General features: G+C 37.4%; 1 protein-coding gene across 1 annotated transcript in view; it reads left to right on the top strand.

The window, feature by feature from the left end:
* LOC124594696 (dynein axonemal heavy chain 3) overlaps positions 1-16,770 on the top strand; it is a 1,186,267-nt gene that overhangs the window by 916,887 nt on the left and 252,610 nt on the right. Inside the window, exon 52 of the mRNA XM_047133063.1 lies at positions 4,261-4,497. Coding sequence (XP_046989019.1) covers positions 4,261-4,497 — 237 coding nt within the window. The remainder of the gene's footprint in view (positions 1-4,260; positions 4,498-16,770) is intronic.

The following is a 16,770-nucleotide window of genomic DNA, read 5'->3' as shown; positions in this document are numbered from 1 at the left end:
CCCTCCCTCCTCCCGCCCGTGCCCTCCGTCTAAGCCCCTGACTGCACCTAGCTGCCCTACCCTCTCTCCACCTCATCATATTACTGTATGCTTTTCAAGCAGTATTTTACCATCCCCCAGCTCTACTGTGCTATCCCTTCCCCTCCCTCCCCACACTCTTCCTTACCACGACCACTGAGATTGCTTCTCCCATCGTGCACTGCTGCTCACTTTCTGGCCAAGGCAGCAAAAAACTGTGGTCTTGTATGTGTGCGTTGTGTTTGCCTGAGTGTTTTTGAATGACACCCTATTACACCCCATTGGGGGTTGAGTATCTGAAAACAGTGGAATGCATATTTTTTTATTTCCAACAGAGAAGCCTAGTACAAATTTATCTTGAAAAATACTTGCATAATGAAATATTTACATTAAAACTTTCATTCTCCTTCCAAATAGGGATTAAATTTCCAAAAAATAGTGAAACACATATTTTCTTATTCTAACCAAGAATTCTCTTTTAAATTGCTTTCATAATGAAATATTAAATAACAGTGTGTTTTTAGAAAGAATTTCACCCACTACTTTACCCTGATAAATGTTAAATTTGGAAAAATGCTGAGATATGTTTTTCTTTATTTCTGACCAAAAAACAAAATACCAATTTTCATAGGTCTATTTTCCAAATAGCCTAATAACGACATGATTTCGAAAAAACCTCTCATCCCTTGTCACCCCTTAGAGGTGGAATTTCATAAAAAAAAAAAAAAAATCCCTTCTTAAACAATGCCTACAATATAACATCAACACCATCTGTGAATTTCATGTTTGTGTTCTTAGTGGTTAGGTCTGGGCAATGATGACTCAGTAAGTCATTCAGTTGGGACATTGCCTTTTATTTATAGATGAGATTACAATTGGGACCTTCTCATCATATTCTTTCTTGTACACGTTTGCTTGCCCCTCCTTTTTGACCCTCACACCATAAGGCATATCCATATATCACACTGGTATTCCATTCATTTCCATTCTTATTAATGTTTTCTTTCCCACTGGCATGTCTAAAAATCTGTCTAATTCTACTGACTTTTCCAACATGGAAGCTAGCAACCCATCCATCTGTCTGTCTTATACTCATACCCTCAGGTCATTCTTGCCCTCTTCTCATATTTCCTATGACTAATATTTATCTACAAAAGCTTTTTCAAACTTGTCGTATGTCATCCTGTCTAAATTTGTGGAGTCTGATCATTTGGGTGCTTGTTCTTCCATCTGCCTCATCACAAAATCTACCTTTTTGTGTCTGCCCATTTCTCAGGTATCACTCTGTTAAGCCTGCACAGAAATGAGATTGGGTACTTTTATATATGCCATAGTGAGCCTAGATGCGAGTTCGATAGGTCTGACTTCAGGAGTAGATCGATTAGATGCTACGACGTATGAAGTGTATTATTTCAGTTTCAGCAAAATTCTTTAAAGCAGAATCCTCTCCATATGAGTAACAATATATGCTTATTACTGTCAACGAACACAATGATACCTGTTTATTTCTTTGAACAATACTGTTATGTTGCAACTATAGTTATTCTTGAACTGAATGGCATTGCATTTAACTATTCACAGTTAAATGCGGCTGAGTAATGACACTAGCTTGTTGCATGGATCTGAACTATAATGATGCTGCTAGAGTGGGGCTATTGATGTAAGTAGACTTCCAGTAGTGATGGTAAATTACGTGTGTCTTTGTTGACATCTCTTATTTGGGGCTCCATCTGATAGCGTCTGTGCTTAGGTTGTGATCCCATTGTGAGGTTCCATCTGTAACATAGGGCCTCACTCTTCGGACAACACCACAGGTGCAGTCTGCCTCCCAGTCATAATCTGTTACAATCTGTACCAAAAGCTTGTTCTTCTTCCAAGTTGTTTAATACAATGTTGTTTACTCCTGTTTTGTGGTTTCTTACTTCTTTCTTTAAAACATTCGCTTCAAAGTTACCCAAGTTATTATTGTTAGTTGTCACAGTGCTATTAGTCATTATTAATTTCATATTTATGTTACCAACTTCTGCCTCACTTCTTTCACTAATTCCAATTACCTCTTAATTTCTGCCTCATTTCTTTCACTAATTCCAGTTACCTACTTTCTTGTTTTTTGTCTCATCTTGTACAAAGATTAGCTGTGTGCTGAGTGGAATATAATCATTGACACAATCCTTTGAAATTGCTTCAAACTGGGTGATTGGATAGTTCTTAGGACATGCATTCATGAATGTGAATCCATTCCTGTCTATTAGTTGCTTAGTGTTTTTCTCCATCTTTCCCATTAATGTTGCTAAGAGTGCCTGCATATCTAAACCCCCTTGGCCACCAGTACATGTCTGTGTAGGTACCTGTACTTCCTGATGTTATTCCACTCCTACTGTTTCATCCTTTGAAAAAAACTCTTTTGCACTAATTACTGACATTTCCATAATTTCTGAATCTGCATCTACTTTTTTTTATTATTATTTTTTTCTCCCAATTTGTGTGACATAACATTCTGTTCCCTACCCATGTAGGACTGTTCCACCATTACTTTTATTATTTTAGAATTATTTCACTAATTCTCACTTTCTGACATAGTACATCAGGTTATTCATAAAACATACACATCTACTTGTACTTAAAAATCACTATAGTATCAATGCCACATGCAACCCACTATATTAGTCAATCTTTTGGGAGACTGACACGTATTTCTGCATGAGAACATAGCTCACAGCACTCCCATTGTGACATGCTGTCTCATGCCATTGTAATTCGTGTTCTTTTTGCTTGATGATGATGTTTACTGTTTCACATGTATGACACTTCTTCTGCACATGTCAGCAACCATTGCTGTTTTGACCGAGCGGGATGGCGCAGTGGTTAGCACACTGGACTTGCATTCGGGAGGATGACGGTTCAAACCTGTCTCCGGCCATCCTGATTTAGGTTTTCCGTGATTTCCCTAAATCATTTCAGGCAAATGCCAGGATGGTTCCTCTTAAAGGGCACGGCCAATTTCTTTCCCAATCCTTACCTAATCTGAGCTCGTGCTCCGTCTCTAATGACCTCATTGTCGACGGGACAATAAACACTAATCTCCTCCTCCTCCTCCATTGCTGTTTCTGCGTCTTTACGTTCCCTGTTGTTGCCTCACATAGTTCAGTACAGTTCCTTTCTGCAATTATTGAATCAAAAAATTGTGTCGTGGCATCATATGCCACTTGTAAGAATCAAAAAATTGCTTCATGGCATGATACGCCACAAGTAAGTTCTCACCCCCCATAATTTTAAGAGACCCAAATGTAGTACTAATTGTTAGCTGTCAGACTTTGGAGAAAGCCTTTCTTCAGCTGTGATTGCATAGAAAACTAAACTGTAGCTTAAGTGGATTTGATGAGACTTATTATTTGCTACAAAATGTATCATAAATTTTAGCAAGGTTCTTTTTAAATAAATGATAATGTCATTTAAATTAGTTTATTCAACTTTCAAACTACAGAAAACATGCCAAACTGTATCATATTCAAACACTTTGATGAAAGTTTACAAATTCCAAAAATTCACTGACTCTAAAAAAGCCACCAATGATTGGACTTTCCTTTTCCAATGAAATATTTCTCTGTTTGTCTTAATGAACACTTTATAATTCAACTTCACATACTTCTGTCTCATGAATCTTTCATTACATGTCACCCCATTACTGCCCTCATAAACTCTATAGTAACTTGCATCACAGTGTGACATGGCAATGCACTGTCTGCTGGAGAAGGGAGGATATTGCTGAAAATTCCAGAAGCTAAGGCTTGCCAGCTAGCATCAGCTACTAGGTGGCTCACTGATAGGGATACTAATTATGGTATCCTTGCATAGTCATCTTTAGATCCTAAAGAATCAAATTGCAAAATGACAAGAGCTGTTTGCACAATTTTCAGTATGACAAATGATATATGTTTATTTTATTATACCAAAATATATTTAATGGTTAATGTATAAAATTACATATAGTTGTTCCTTTTCTGTATTTTTTAATTTAATTTCTGAAGACAACTGTTTTATACATCAGAAACCAGTAATATAAAAATTTGAATGTAATTGTATCAGGAAATTTAACAACAAAACTTAACAAAAAGGGGTGTCTGCACAGTTATAATGTTATTCTTCTCAGATTTGTATTTATCTAAGTGCTCATTTAATTGTTATATGTTATTATTGAAATTCATGTGGAAGTATTCTTTGAACACTATTTGTTAATTGCAGGTGACACTGCTGAATTTTATGATCACTCCTCAAGGACTGCAAGACCAGTTATTAGGCATTGTTGTTGCTAAAGAAAAGCCTATTTTGGAGGAGAAGAAAAATGAATTAATAATTGAAAGTGCTAATAATAAAAAACAGCTAAAGGAAACCGAGGATAAAATCTTAGAAGTGTTGTCTAGTTCTGAAGGGAATATTCTAGAAGATGAAACTGCCAGACAGATTTTATCCTCCTCAAAGGTATGCTGCTGTCTTTGTGACATCTTTAAGCATTTTTACTTTATTTAACATTCTACTTTGGATCTTTATGAAATGCCCAGTGAAACTTAATGTTATAGTAATGTAATACATCACAATTGATTTTTACATATAACATGATGGTTTTACTGTTATTAGCACAACACTACATATTCCATTTCTAGGTAACTCACACATTAATTCCTATTCAGTACTATTACAAATTGTAAATCAGTGCTGATTGAAAATACTAAGGCATATAAACTTACTGAAAATATTGGAGGTGACCTAGAAATCTTGATACCTCATTTTGTGTTAATGGATTGAAATTAAATATTTTAAAATCCCAATTGATGTGATTTAACACCAGTCTAAACAGTAAAACCACCTACCACACAACTTACTTTTTACTGTTGATACCACATACAGACAGTGCCCACCTCATTCCAAACCCATGACAACCTTCATGATCTCCATAATCAGCTACATAGAACTTGATGGCAACTATTTATTCACAACCGATACAAAAGATTTATATGTTTGCATCTGTTACTGTCCTTCAGAGTAGTCACCAGCATTGTGTAGAACCCGTTGCCAGTGATGTGGAAGGTGTAGTATACCATTAGCAGAGCCTATTCTGTTGATGGTGCAAATGGAGCGGTCTACTGCCTGTTGAATCTCTGGAACAGTTCTGAAGCGAATGCCACGAAGTGGTTCCTTCATCTTCAGAAACAAATCAAAGTCACAAGGACTTAAGCCCAGGAAGTATGGTAGATAGTACAGTACTTCCCAGTCCCATCAACTGAACAGAGCAGCCACAGCTTGCGCTGTATGCGCTGGCGCATTGTTGTGCAAAATGATGGGTGGTTTGGACAGAAAGTGTCGCCTCTTCTTTTGCATAGCTGGACGCAGGTTATGCTCCAAAAATGAATAGTAATACTATGCATTGATGCTATGCCATGGAGGAATGTAATGCTTTAGGATAACTCCATCACAGTCTTACACAAGAACCACCATAACTTTAGACCACTCCATTCACACCATCAACAGAACAGGCTCTGCTAATGGTATAGTACGCCTTCCACATCACTGGCAACAGGTTCTACACAATGCTGGTGACTTCTTTGAAGGACAGTAAGAGGTGTAAACATGTAACTCTTTTGTATTGGTTGTGAATAAATAGTTGCCACTATTCAAGTTCCAACCGTTGTACTTATGAATGACCACTTTACCTTTCAGAAGTAAATATACAAACAAATCAGGTTCATAGCCATGGGAACCAGGATGGATCCTCCTTATGCAAACCTTATCATTGTTAACATGGAGGGGGCTTTCCTGGGATCCATAAACCTGGAGTCCCTCATTTGGTTTTGGTACATTGGTGATATCTCTACCATATGGACTTGTGACCTCCCCTTCTCTCTTTGCTCCGTTTCTTTCACTGATCTTTCCTCTTCTTTCTTCCTTCTTCATACCACGGCTATATCTCAGGGTTTTCAATGCAGAAATGTAGTGAGAAGGGGGCACATGTGGGTGGTGGTTCACAATATCGTAGTGCTGTGAGGGAGCATCACTCATGCCTGTGGTTTGAGAAGACTGACGACTGAAGTACGAATATTTCTCAAAAGAAAAACAGGTATGTGCTCTCTTTTCTTTTAAAACTATAAGTAGTAGCGTAGCTAGTACTATCTATCGTTCTACTAAACTGAATGAGCGTGACACCATTGATGAAGTTTCAATCTCGAAAGAAGTTTACTAATACTAATTAGCAGAAATAAAAAAAAAATCATCCAATCCAGAAGTCACTCACAGTTAGAGTAATTAGTTTCTAATGTGTGTTTAGTGGTCATTAATACTTAAAAGATCATTTCAATAATTCTATCACTCTCTGTTTATGAGTTGTAAGCAACATATCAACAAGCTGACTATGCAATGATTAATATTTGTCGTATCCCGGCAGTAAATCGCTTCTCACTTGCTTTAAGCATCAAGACGATTACTATGCTGCTCATATTAGTCTTTGATAGTTATTATCAAGCTAATGTCCATAAATTGCAATTAATGTTACAGAATCACACACGCGACGACGCCAATGCCCGATATCCAGCCCCGTATCATGAACTCCACGCCAATATTTGAGAATTCGCGTGAGATTTGTTTGCACCAATGTCGGGCCGTGGTTCCCTAGAATAATTTTTAAATCAACTGTGTGTTGTAAATTAACAATTCTGTGCCCATTCATGAAAGTTACAGCAGATCCACACTCGACAACTACTTGATCGTGCACTTGAGCGACACAGAAGTTTTCGTTCTTACAAAGAGAAAACATATCACACATAATGCAACAAGGTGATTTGCTCTGTCCAAACATATTTATATCTATCTCATTAAAACTCATTACCTATTAAATGTTGTACATAATTAAATTATTTACTCTGTAAATAACCAAAAAAATTTAGAAATGAATTACATGTATAAAAAAATTTCAAGTTGATATGACGTAATGGGTCAGTACTGGTTTCGACTCCCCAACACTCACATGTGACGCAAAGTAGATCTGAATATATAGGACATACTCATGTAATGTTACAGACTCATGGTGAGGCTGACCTGGTAAAATTTTTGGAATCTCTAAATATGTTGTTGTTGTGGTCTTCAGTCCGAAGACTGTTTTGATGCAGCTCTCCATGCTACTCTATCTTGTGTGAACCCCTTCATCTCTGAATACTTACTGAAACCTACATCTTTCTGTATCTGCTTCCTGTATTCATCTCTTTGTCTCCCTCTATGATTTTTACCACACACACTTCCCTCCAATACTAATTTGTCAGTCCCTTGTTGTCTCAGAAAGTGTCCTATCAATTGATCACTTCTTTTGGTCAAGCTGTACCATAGGTTCCTTGTCTCCCCAATTCTATTCAGTACCTCCTCATTAGTTACGTGATCTACCTGTCTTCAGCATGCTTTTGCAGCACCGCATTTCAAAAGCTTCTGTTCTCTTCTTGTCTAAACTATTTATCATCCATGTTTCACTTCCACACCTGGCTGCACTCCATACTAATACTTTCAGAAAAGACTTCCTGACAATTAAATATATACATTTGATGTTAACAAAATTCTCTTCTTCATAAATGCTTTTCTTGTGATTGCCACTCTACATATTATATCCTCTCAACTTTGGATGTCATCAGTTCATCAGTTATTTTACTCCTCAAATAGCAAACTCATCTACTACTTTCTGTGTCTCATTTTCCAATCTAATTACCTTAGCATCACCTGATTTAATTCAACTACATTCCGTTATCCTTGTTTTGCATTTGTTAATGTTCATATAACATTCTCCTTTGAAGACACTGCCCATTCCATTCAATTGCTCTTCCAAGTCCTTTGCTGTCTCTGACAGAATTACATTGTCATTGGCAAACCTCATAGTTTTTATTTTTTCTACCTGAACTTTAATTCCTACTCCAAATTTTTCTTTGGCTTCCTTTACTGCTTGCTAAATGTACATCGGGGATAGGCAACAATCGTGTTTCACTCGCTTGTCACCCACTGCTTCCCTCTCGTGCCCCTCGACTCTTTATAACAACCTTCTGGTTTCTGTACAAGCTGTAAATAGCATTTTGCTCCCTCTGTTTACCCCTGAGAGCTTCAGAATTTCAAAGAGAGTATTCCATTTAGCATAGTCGGAAGCTTTCTGGGTTTGCCTCTCCTTAACCGATGTTCTAAAATAAGTAATAGGGTCAGTATTGCCTCTCATGGTCATACATTTTTCCAGAATCCAATCTAATTTTCCCTATGGCCTATTTCTACCATTGTTTTATTCATCTATAAAAAATTTGTGTTAGCATTTTGCAACCAAAGCTTATTAAACTGATTGTTCAGTAATTGTCACACCTATCAGCAGCTGCTTTTCTTGAAATTGGAGTTACTACATTCTTCTTCAAGTCTGATGGTATTTTGCCTGTCTCGTACATCTTGCTCACCAGATGGAAGATCTTTGTCTTGGCTGGCTTTCAGTAGTTCTGGCAGTAAGCTCACTACTCCTGGGGCCATGTTTCAGCTTAGATCTTTCAGACCTTTGTCAAATTGTTCTCACAGTATCATATCTGCCATCTCATCTTTATATGCGTCCATTTCCCTTTCTATAATTTTACTTTCAAGCTCATCTTTATTGTGTAGACCATCTATATACTCCTTCCACCTCTCAGCTTTCCCCTATTTGGTTAGAACTGATTTACAGTCTGAGCTCTTGATATTCATACAGCTGCTTCTCTTTTTCCCAAAAGCCTCTCTAATTTTCGTGTGAGTGGTATCTATCTTTCCGCTAGTAAAATATGCTCCTAAATCTGTACAATTGTCCTCTAGCCATTCCTGCTTAGCTTTTTTAATATTCTGTCAATCTCATTTTTTTAAATGTTTGTACTTCCTTTTGCCTGCTGTATCTGCTGCATCTTTAAATTTTCTCTTTTCACCAATTAAAATCAATATCTCCTTTGTTATCCAAGGATTCCTACTAGGCCACGTCTTTTTACCTATTTGATCCTCTGCTGCCTTCACTAATTCATCTCCCAAAGCTACCCATTCTTCTTCTACTGTTTTCCTTTGCCCTGTCCTAATCAATCATTGTATAATGCTCCCTCTGAAGATCTTAACAACCTCTGGTTCTTTCAATTTATCCAGGTCCCCCAATCTCTTTAATTTCCTACCTTTTTCCAATTTCTTCAATTTTAATATACAGTTCATAATCAATAAATTGTGGTCAGAGTTCACATCTGCCCGTGGAAATATCTTACAATGTAAAATCTGCTTCCTAAATCTCTGCCTAACCATTATATAATCACTCTGAAATCTTCTGGTGTCTCCAGGTCTCTTCCATGTATACAATCTTCTTTTATGATTCTTAAACCAAGTGTTAGTGACAATTAAATTATGCTCTGTGTAAAATTCTACCAGACAGCCTCCTCTTTCATTCCTTTCCACCAGTCCATATTTACCTACTATTTTTCCTTCTTTTCATTTTCCTGCAGACAACTCCCAGTTCCCCATCACAATAAATTTTCATATGCTTTAACTATCTGAATAATTTTGTTTATCTCATCATACATTTCTTCAGTCTCCTCATCATCAGCGGTGCTAGTTGGCATATAAATTGGTACCACTGTGGTAGATGTGGGTTTTGTGTCTATCTTCTCTATGATAATGCATTCACTAAGTTGTTCATAGTATCTTACCCTCATTCGTATTTTCTTATTCATTATTAAACATACTCCTGAATTACCCCTGTTTGATTTTGTATTTATAACCCTGTACTCACGTGACCAGAAGCCATGATCCTCCTCCCACCGAAGTTCACTAATTCCCACTATATCTAACTTCATCCTAGCCATTTCCATTTTTAAATTTTCTAACCTACGTGCCTGATTGAGGGATCTAACATTCCACGCTCCGATCAGTAGAGTGTCAGCTTTCTCTCTCCCGATCAGTAGCATGCCAGTTTTGTTTCTCCTGATAGTGACATCCTCCTGAGTACTCCCTACATGGGGATCCAAATGGGGGACTATTTTACCTCCAGAATATTTTACCCAAGAGAATGCCATCATCATTCAACCACAGTGAAAAGCTGCATACCTTCAGGAAAAATTATGACTGTAGTTTCCCCTTGCTTTCAGCCGTTCACACTACCAGCACAGCAAAGTCATTTTGGTTGATGTTATGGGGCCAGACTCTTGTCCCTGCAGCTACTGGAAAGAACTACACATTTGTCTGGCCTCTCGACAGATGCCCCCCTGTCATTGTTGTACCATCAGTGCAGCTGTCAGCTGTCTGTATCGCTGAGACACACAAGTCATCCCACTGGCGGCAAGCTCCATGGTTCATCCTCCCAATTAAATTTCACGTTGTAGTATTCAGGATCGTGTAACACTTTCCTTACTGAGTGTGATCTACACACTTTTGTCCACATTAAAACTAAAAACAATCAACAGTAGAAATATTATGACAGCTGCCATCACTTCTCTGTCAAATGTTACCTCCCATGTAGCCTTGGCGTTTGAGGCAAACGTGTTTGTTCAGTGACAGATTCTTTACAGCAATACACTGGAATTCCCACCTCAACGTTCACTGAATGTAACTACCATGCAGCCTATCTCAAAAAGTGAATTCCCAGGCCATCACATCCAATCCTGGTATGATGGCTGATCCTTCCAGTAAACAATTTTGGACTACATCTCCAGTCACTCAGTACTCTCTTAGTCCTAAATATATTCATCTGCTACTTCCACGAAGCTATACTTTCCTAAAATCGTGCCCTGAAATGGGTCTGATTCTGTCAGACATTTTTCCCACCATACCTATTATAGCTTTTTGTCACCCCCTCCCACCAATGTCTGCAATATTGTGCTACTTCTGCCCTTTCCCTGTGCTATTTCTCATACCCCTGTGACTGTACCCAGTGTTAGATTTGCCCTGTGTACTCTCTTACCACCACCTATACCAGCCCTGTAACTGGCAAAATATATACTATGAAAGGGAGAGCCGCTTGTGAAATGATATGCTATGTACCATCTATTATGTAAACACTGTTCAGCCTTCTACATTGACATAACTATGACCAAGTTATCAGTCATGATGAATAGGTACAGGCAGAGGGTGTATACTGCCAACACACAATATCCTGTTGCAGAGCATGCTCCACAACGTGACAGTCATGATCTCGGTGCCTGTTTCATCACGTGTGCCATCTGGATTGTTCCCCCTGACACCAATTTCTCAGAACTCTGCAGGCAGGAACTGGTGTTACAAAATATCCTTAATTGTCGCCACCCACCTGGCCTAAATTGACATTAGAAAATGTAGAATCAAAACATCTTTAGCAATCAAAATTTAGATTTGTTATTTTATTTGTGCAGCCAGTTTCAGCACTACATTATACCATCTTCTGGCCACCTGACCAATATGTAGGAAAGATCCCACCTCTTGTCCAGTTAAAACAGTGGCCAGCATTCAGTGACTGGTATCCATAGATTTCTTCTTAACACATCGATCCCCTAGATCATCTACAGTTCACGTACAGGGAAATAAAACTACTGCTATGGAAAAGAATGGGAGAAGTTGGAATAATTTTGAGGAAAAACTATGGCTCATGTGTCAAGGGATATGCGCAATATAGCTCTCGAATAATATTAGTCAAACTAGAAACTGCGCCAAAGGACACTTTGATAATAAAAATACACATGCCAGCATCCAAAGAAGAAGATGGTGAAGAGATGGAAATAATACATAGAGGAGTTGTATACCGGGACACCTCTTTCGGAGGGAGTAATAGGAAGAGAAGAACAAGTAGACGAAGATTACAAGGTAGATGACATTCTGCAAGAAGGATTTGACAGAGCTCTAAAAGAACTATGGTACAACAAAGCAATGGGTATTGATGACATCCCTGCAGACCTAATAAAGAATGTTGGTGACAGCATGAAAATGATGCTGCTTAAACTTATTAGGTCCATCTATAACACAGGAGAGATACCGACAGGCTTCCTGAAATGTATCATTTTTCCTATACCAAAGAAGGCAACAGCTACAAAATGTGAACAGTACTGAACTCTAAGCCTAATATCACATGCATAAAAAATTCTCATAAAAATAGTGCTGAAGAGAAGGTGGAGGATATGCTGAGTGGAGATCAGTTTGGTTTTAGAAGGGATTGGGAGTAATAGAGGTGATTCTGGCACTGAGACTCGTTATTGAAAAGCAATTACGGAAAAATAAACCAACTTATATTGCCTTTGTAGACATGAAAAAGGCATTTGATAATGTTATCTGGCAGGGGATGTTCAGAGTGCTAAGGAAAAGTGGAATAAATTACAGAGACATCCGTGTGATACTCAGTTTCTATAAGAATGAGGTGGCAGTGATTAGGAACTGTCACCAGGAACAAGAAGCAAATATCAGAAAAGGGGTAAGACATGGATGTGCTCTCTCTGCTCTTATATTAAATGCTTACATCCAAGAAGCTATAGACCAAGTTCGATAAACTACTGAGGTGAGGATCAAAATTAATGGGCAGAAGATAGACATGCTAAGTTATGCAGATGATATTGCTATAGTCACGGAGACAAAAGAAGATCTAGAGGAAGTCCTCAGAACAATGGAAAAAATTCTATGCAATCAGTATGGAATGAGAATAAACAAGAAAAAGACTAAAGTGATTGTATGCAGTACAGGAGCAAATATTAACATCTGAGAATGAGAATAGGAAGAGAGGAGCTGGAAGTGATAGAGGAATTTACTTACCTGGGAAGCAAAATCCCAAGGGATGGTAGAAGCCTGAAAGAAATTGCGAGCAGACTACAAAAGGCCAAAATTGCATTTAATCAGAGAAGGAACTTACTCACCAGAAACAACATCAGTCTGAAAATAAGGGATCGTATCATGAAAGGTTTCGTTTTGAGTGGGAACATCATTGGAACAATAGCAGAAGGAGCTATTGAGGGAAGGAATTGGCGGGGGTGACCAAGGATATCATACATCCAACAGATCATGAATGACACTGGATGTAACACATACATTGAAATGAAGAGGAAGGCAAACAGAAAAGGGGAATGGCACTCTGCTGCAAACCAACCTCAGGCTTGAACACTAAAGGAAAAGAAAATGGAAAAAGAATTAAATGCTTTGCCTAGCAAAGTGCAAATGGACGCTAATGCATATTGTGATTTAGTGCGGAGTGAAGTACATAATCATTTGAAAGAAGTTCATAAGAAAGTACAAACCTCACAAAACCAAATCTCAGGTACATTAAGTGGGTCAAAATGTTAGAGCACTGAAAATTATTGAACAAAATTTTGAGTCCCCAAGCAACTTTGATTGGTTTGGAAGAGAGATTACAGGAGTTCGTACAACAAAAGGGCAGAATACAGTTGAATCTAATAGTATTACAACCAATTCTATGAGAAATACTGTATACCACAGATAGGAAATACAGATTTATTTACTTATTTACGTCCTGAATTTTTCAGGTACATATACCATACCTTAGATTTTGGACAAAATGACATTACATTAATATGCTGTTACATTGATTGTATACATTACATTTATAAATTGTTACATTGTTATATTGCCATATTGTTACATTACATTTTTATATTGTTACAACCAAAATTAACTTATTTTTCAAGATACTGTGTTACTGAGTAAAAACTGTTTTCCAAGAGATATGAAGTTACAGATTTTTTAAAGCTATGGATTTTGTTTATGGGCTTTAAGTTACTTGGCAGCTTATTAAACAAATGTGAACCTCAGTGATATACACCTTTCTTGTACAGTGTGGTATAACAATGATGTCTGTGTATGTCACTATTTGCCCTTGTATGGTGTTCATGTACAGATTTATTTTGAATAAATACATTTCCATTTTTTAGCATGCTTTTTGTAGGTACATTACAACTTCCAGTATATAGATACATGGCAGGGGTAGAATCCCCAGTTTTTTAAAGAATGGTTTGCATGATTTTTGGCTGTTAGCATTTTTCATTATCCTCACAATCTTTTTTTGTTTCCGGAATGTGGTTATGCTATGAGGAGAATTTCCCCAGAATATGATGCCATATCTCAATAGGGAGTGTATGCAAGCGTAATACACCGCTCTAACTGTTTCAGGACTTGTGTTGTTTCATATAATCCTCATCCCATAAGTCATTTTCGATAGTTTATAATTTAATGATGTGATGTGGGAATTCCATTTAAGATTGTCTTGTAAGTAGATGCCAAGAAATTTTGTTTCAGTGACACTGTTAATTCTTTGGTTTTCCATGACATGTTTGGTTTTAATGGGTTTTTATTTTGTTGTGTATGGAAGTATAAGACGATTGTTTTTTGAGGGTTTATCAGTAATTTATTCCTCATAAACCATTCTGTGACATTTTCATTTGTGACTTTATCATTTAAACTTACAGCCATTTCGTTTTCACCTTCAATTAACATGCTTGTGTCATCTGCAAATAGCACTGGTTCGAAGTGTTGAACGTGTAGGGGGAAGTCGTTTATGAAAATTATGAAGAGAAAGGGAGCTAAAATTGAGCCTTGTGGTACACCGTGGGTTAATGTGGAAGGTTTCGATTGATAAGCTTGGAGTTCGTTTTTTCCCATGTGTTTCACCTCTGTTATCTGAGAGCGATTTTCTAGGTAGGAGTTCAGCCACTCGTGTGGCAGCCCTCTTGCACCATACCACTCTAACTTTCTTAGGAGAATTTCATGGTCTATTACATCAAATGCTTTTGTTAAATCCAGGAAAATCCCCGAAACATTTTTGTGATTATCCACTGAATTTAAAATACGATTTATGAGGCGAAATGTGGCTGTTTCACTACTGCACTGAGGCGTGAAGCCATGCTGACATCCTGAGATCATATTTTTTTTGTTAAATAAATAAGTTAATTGTAGCAGAACTAGTTTTTCAATGGTTTTTTAAAAACCTGAGAGGAGTGACACAGGCCTATAGTTGACCATCTGCTGCCGATCGCCCTTTTTGTAAAGGGGTACAGCTTTTGCAGTTTTGAAGTGTTGTGGGAAAATACCACTTGATACTGAAGAATTGTATATATCAAGCAGTGGTGTGAGTATCTGTTCAGCAGATACTTTTATAATATAGTCTGGCACATTGTCAACTCTGGCTGAATATTTATTTTTTAATGACTTTATGCTGTTTAACAGTTCTTCCCTACTTATTGGTCGAAGGAACATGGATGTATTTGTTACACTATTTCCAGAAATTTCCTGTAATATTTTGTTTGATGTTTTTCCCATTTCTTCCTTAACTAGCTCACCAGCAATATTGGTGTAGTAAGTATTGAAGTGGTTAGCAATTATTTTGGATCAGTGATCTTGCTGCTTGCCTGTGCCAGTACAATATTTTTGTGTGTTTCAACCTTTCTAGTTAGTCTCTGTACCGTGTTCCACATTGTCTTAGGTTTGTTTGATGATTCCATAATAAGTTTGTCATTTTCCCCTAATTTTGCTTCCATTATTACACGACTCAGAGTTAACTTGTATTTTTTGAAGTAGTGAGCAAATTCAGGGCTGCTATCTGTTTTTGATAGTGCAAAAAGTTCTCTTTTTCTTCTACATGATACTTTGATCCGTGATGGAATCCGAGTTTTGGGTTTGATGGGGCCTTAACAAATTATTTTCTTTTTTGGAAATGCAATTTCGAAACAATGCCTGTAAACTTCCATGAAATTATCCAGCTTTTCATCTGTGTTGTAACTGTTGTAGATTTTATTCCACGAGTGGGTACTTAGCATATGTTTGAAGTGCTCAATATTTTGCATGCTGAATTTTCTCTTGTAGATAACACTTCCATTCCTAGACAAATCAATACTTTTGCATACAGCAAGTAGCTGTGCATTGTGGTCACGGTAGCCGGTATTAAAGTTTTCTGAGGTGTGCATGTCAGTGTTTACAAAGATCTGATCAATAGGTGTAGCACTAGTTTTTGTTATGTGTGTAGGGGAGTTTATTTTAGTGCACAGGTTATATTCTTGAATAATATTAAGGAAAAGGAATTTTTCTCCTTGAGGACTGTGTGTTAAGAGTTCAATATTACAATCTCCACACAGAACTATAGTTTTGCAAGTATTTTTAAGTTTCCCTAGTGCAAGGCCAAGTTTTTTAAAGAAAATGTTTACATTGCTGTTGGGTGATCTATAAACACACATTATTATAGCTTTTCCTGATGTTATTTCAATATCTGAGGCTTCAAAGTGTTTTTCGCTTCCTAGGTGATTTACACAGTCTATTATCTTATAGTCTATGTTTTCTTTTACATAGATGCAGGTTCCTCCAAGCTTTGATATTGATCTGCAAAAGTAGTTTGCCAGAGTGAAACCGGTTATGTTTGAATACTGTAAATGGTCCTTCTCTAGCCAGTGCTCACAAAAACATAAATCTGATACCTCCTTCCACTCATTGCTAAGAAGCACATTTATTTCATCAAGTTTGTTTGGTAGGGACTGTACGTTTTGGTGAATGACTTTTAAAGTGCGTGTATAAGTTTGTTCTGTAACACATTCCCCTGTGGCACCCTCAGCTACTCTAAAAAACATCTACCTGTCCCTTGGTGGGTGTTTCTTCCCAGCCATTTATCCAATGTGTTTTGGACCATTTTTGTGTTATTCGTTCTTTCCTTGGGTTTCATCCTTCCTTGTGGATCAATTTGGACCCCTTTAACATGTTCTGCTTTGTTTTTTGGGCTTTCATTGCCTGTTATGAGCC

This window comes from Schistocerca americana, chromosome 2, assembly GCF_021461395.2.
Source record: "Schistocerca americana isolate TAMUIC-IGC-003095 chromosome 2, iqSchAmer2.1, whole genome shotgun sequence".
NCBI lineage: Eukaryota > Metazoa > Arthropoda > Insecta > Orthoptera > Acrididae > Schistocerca > Schistocerca americana.
The sequence above is the reverse complement of the archived record's forward strand: the minus strand, read 5'-3'. Positions and strand labels throughout refer to the sequence as shown.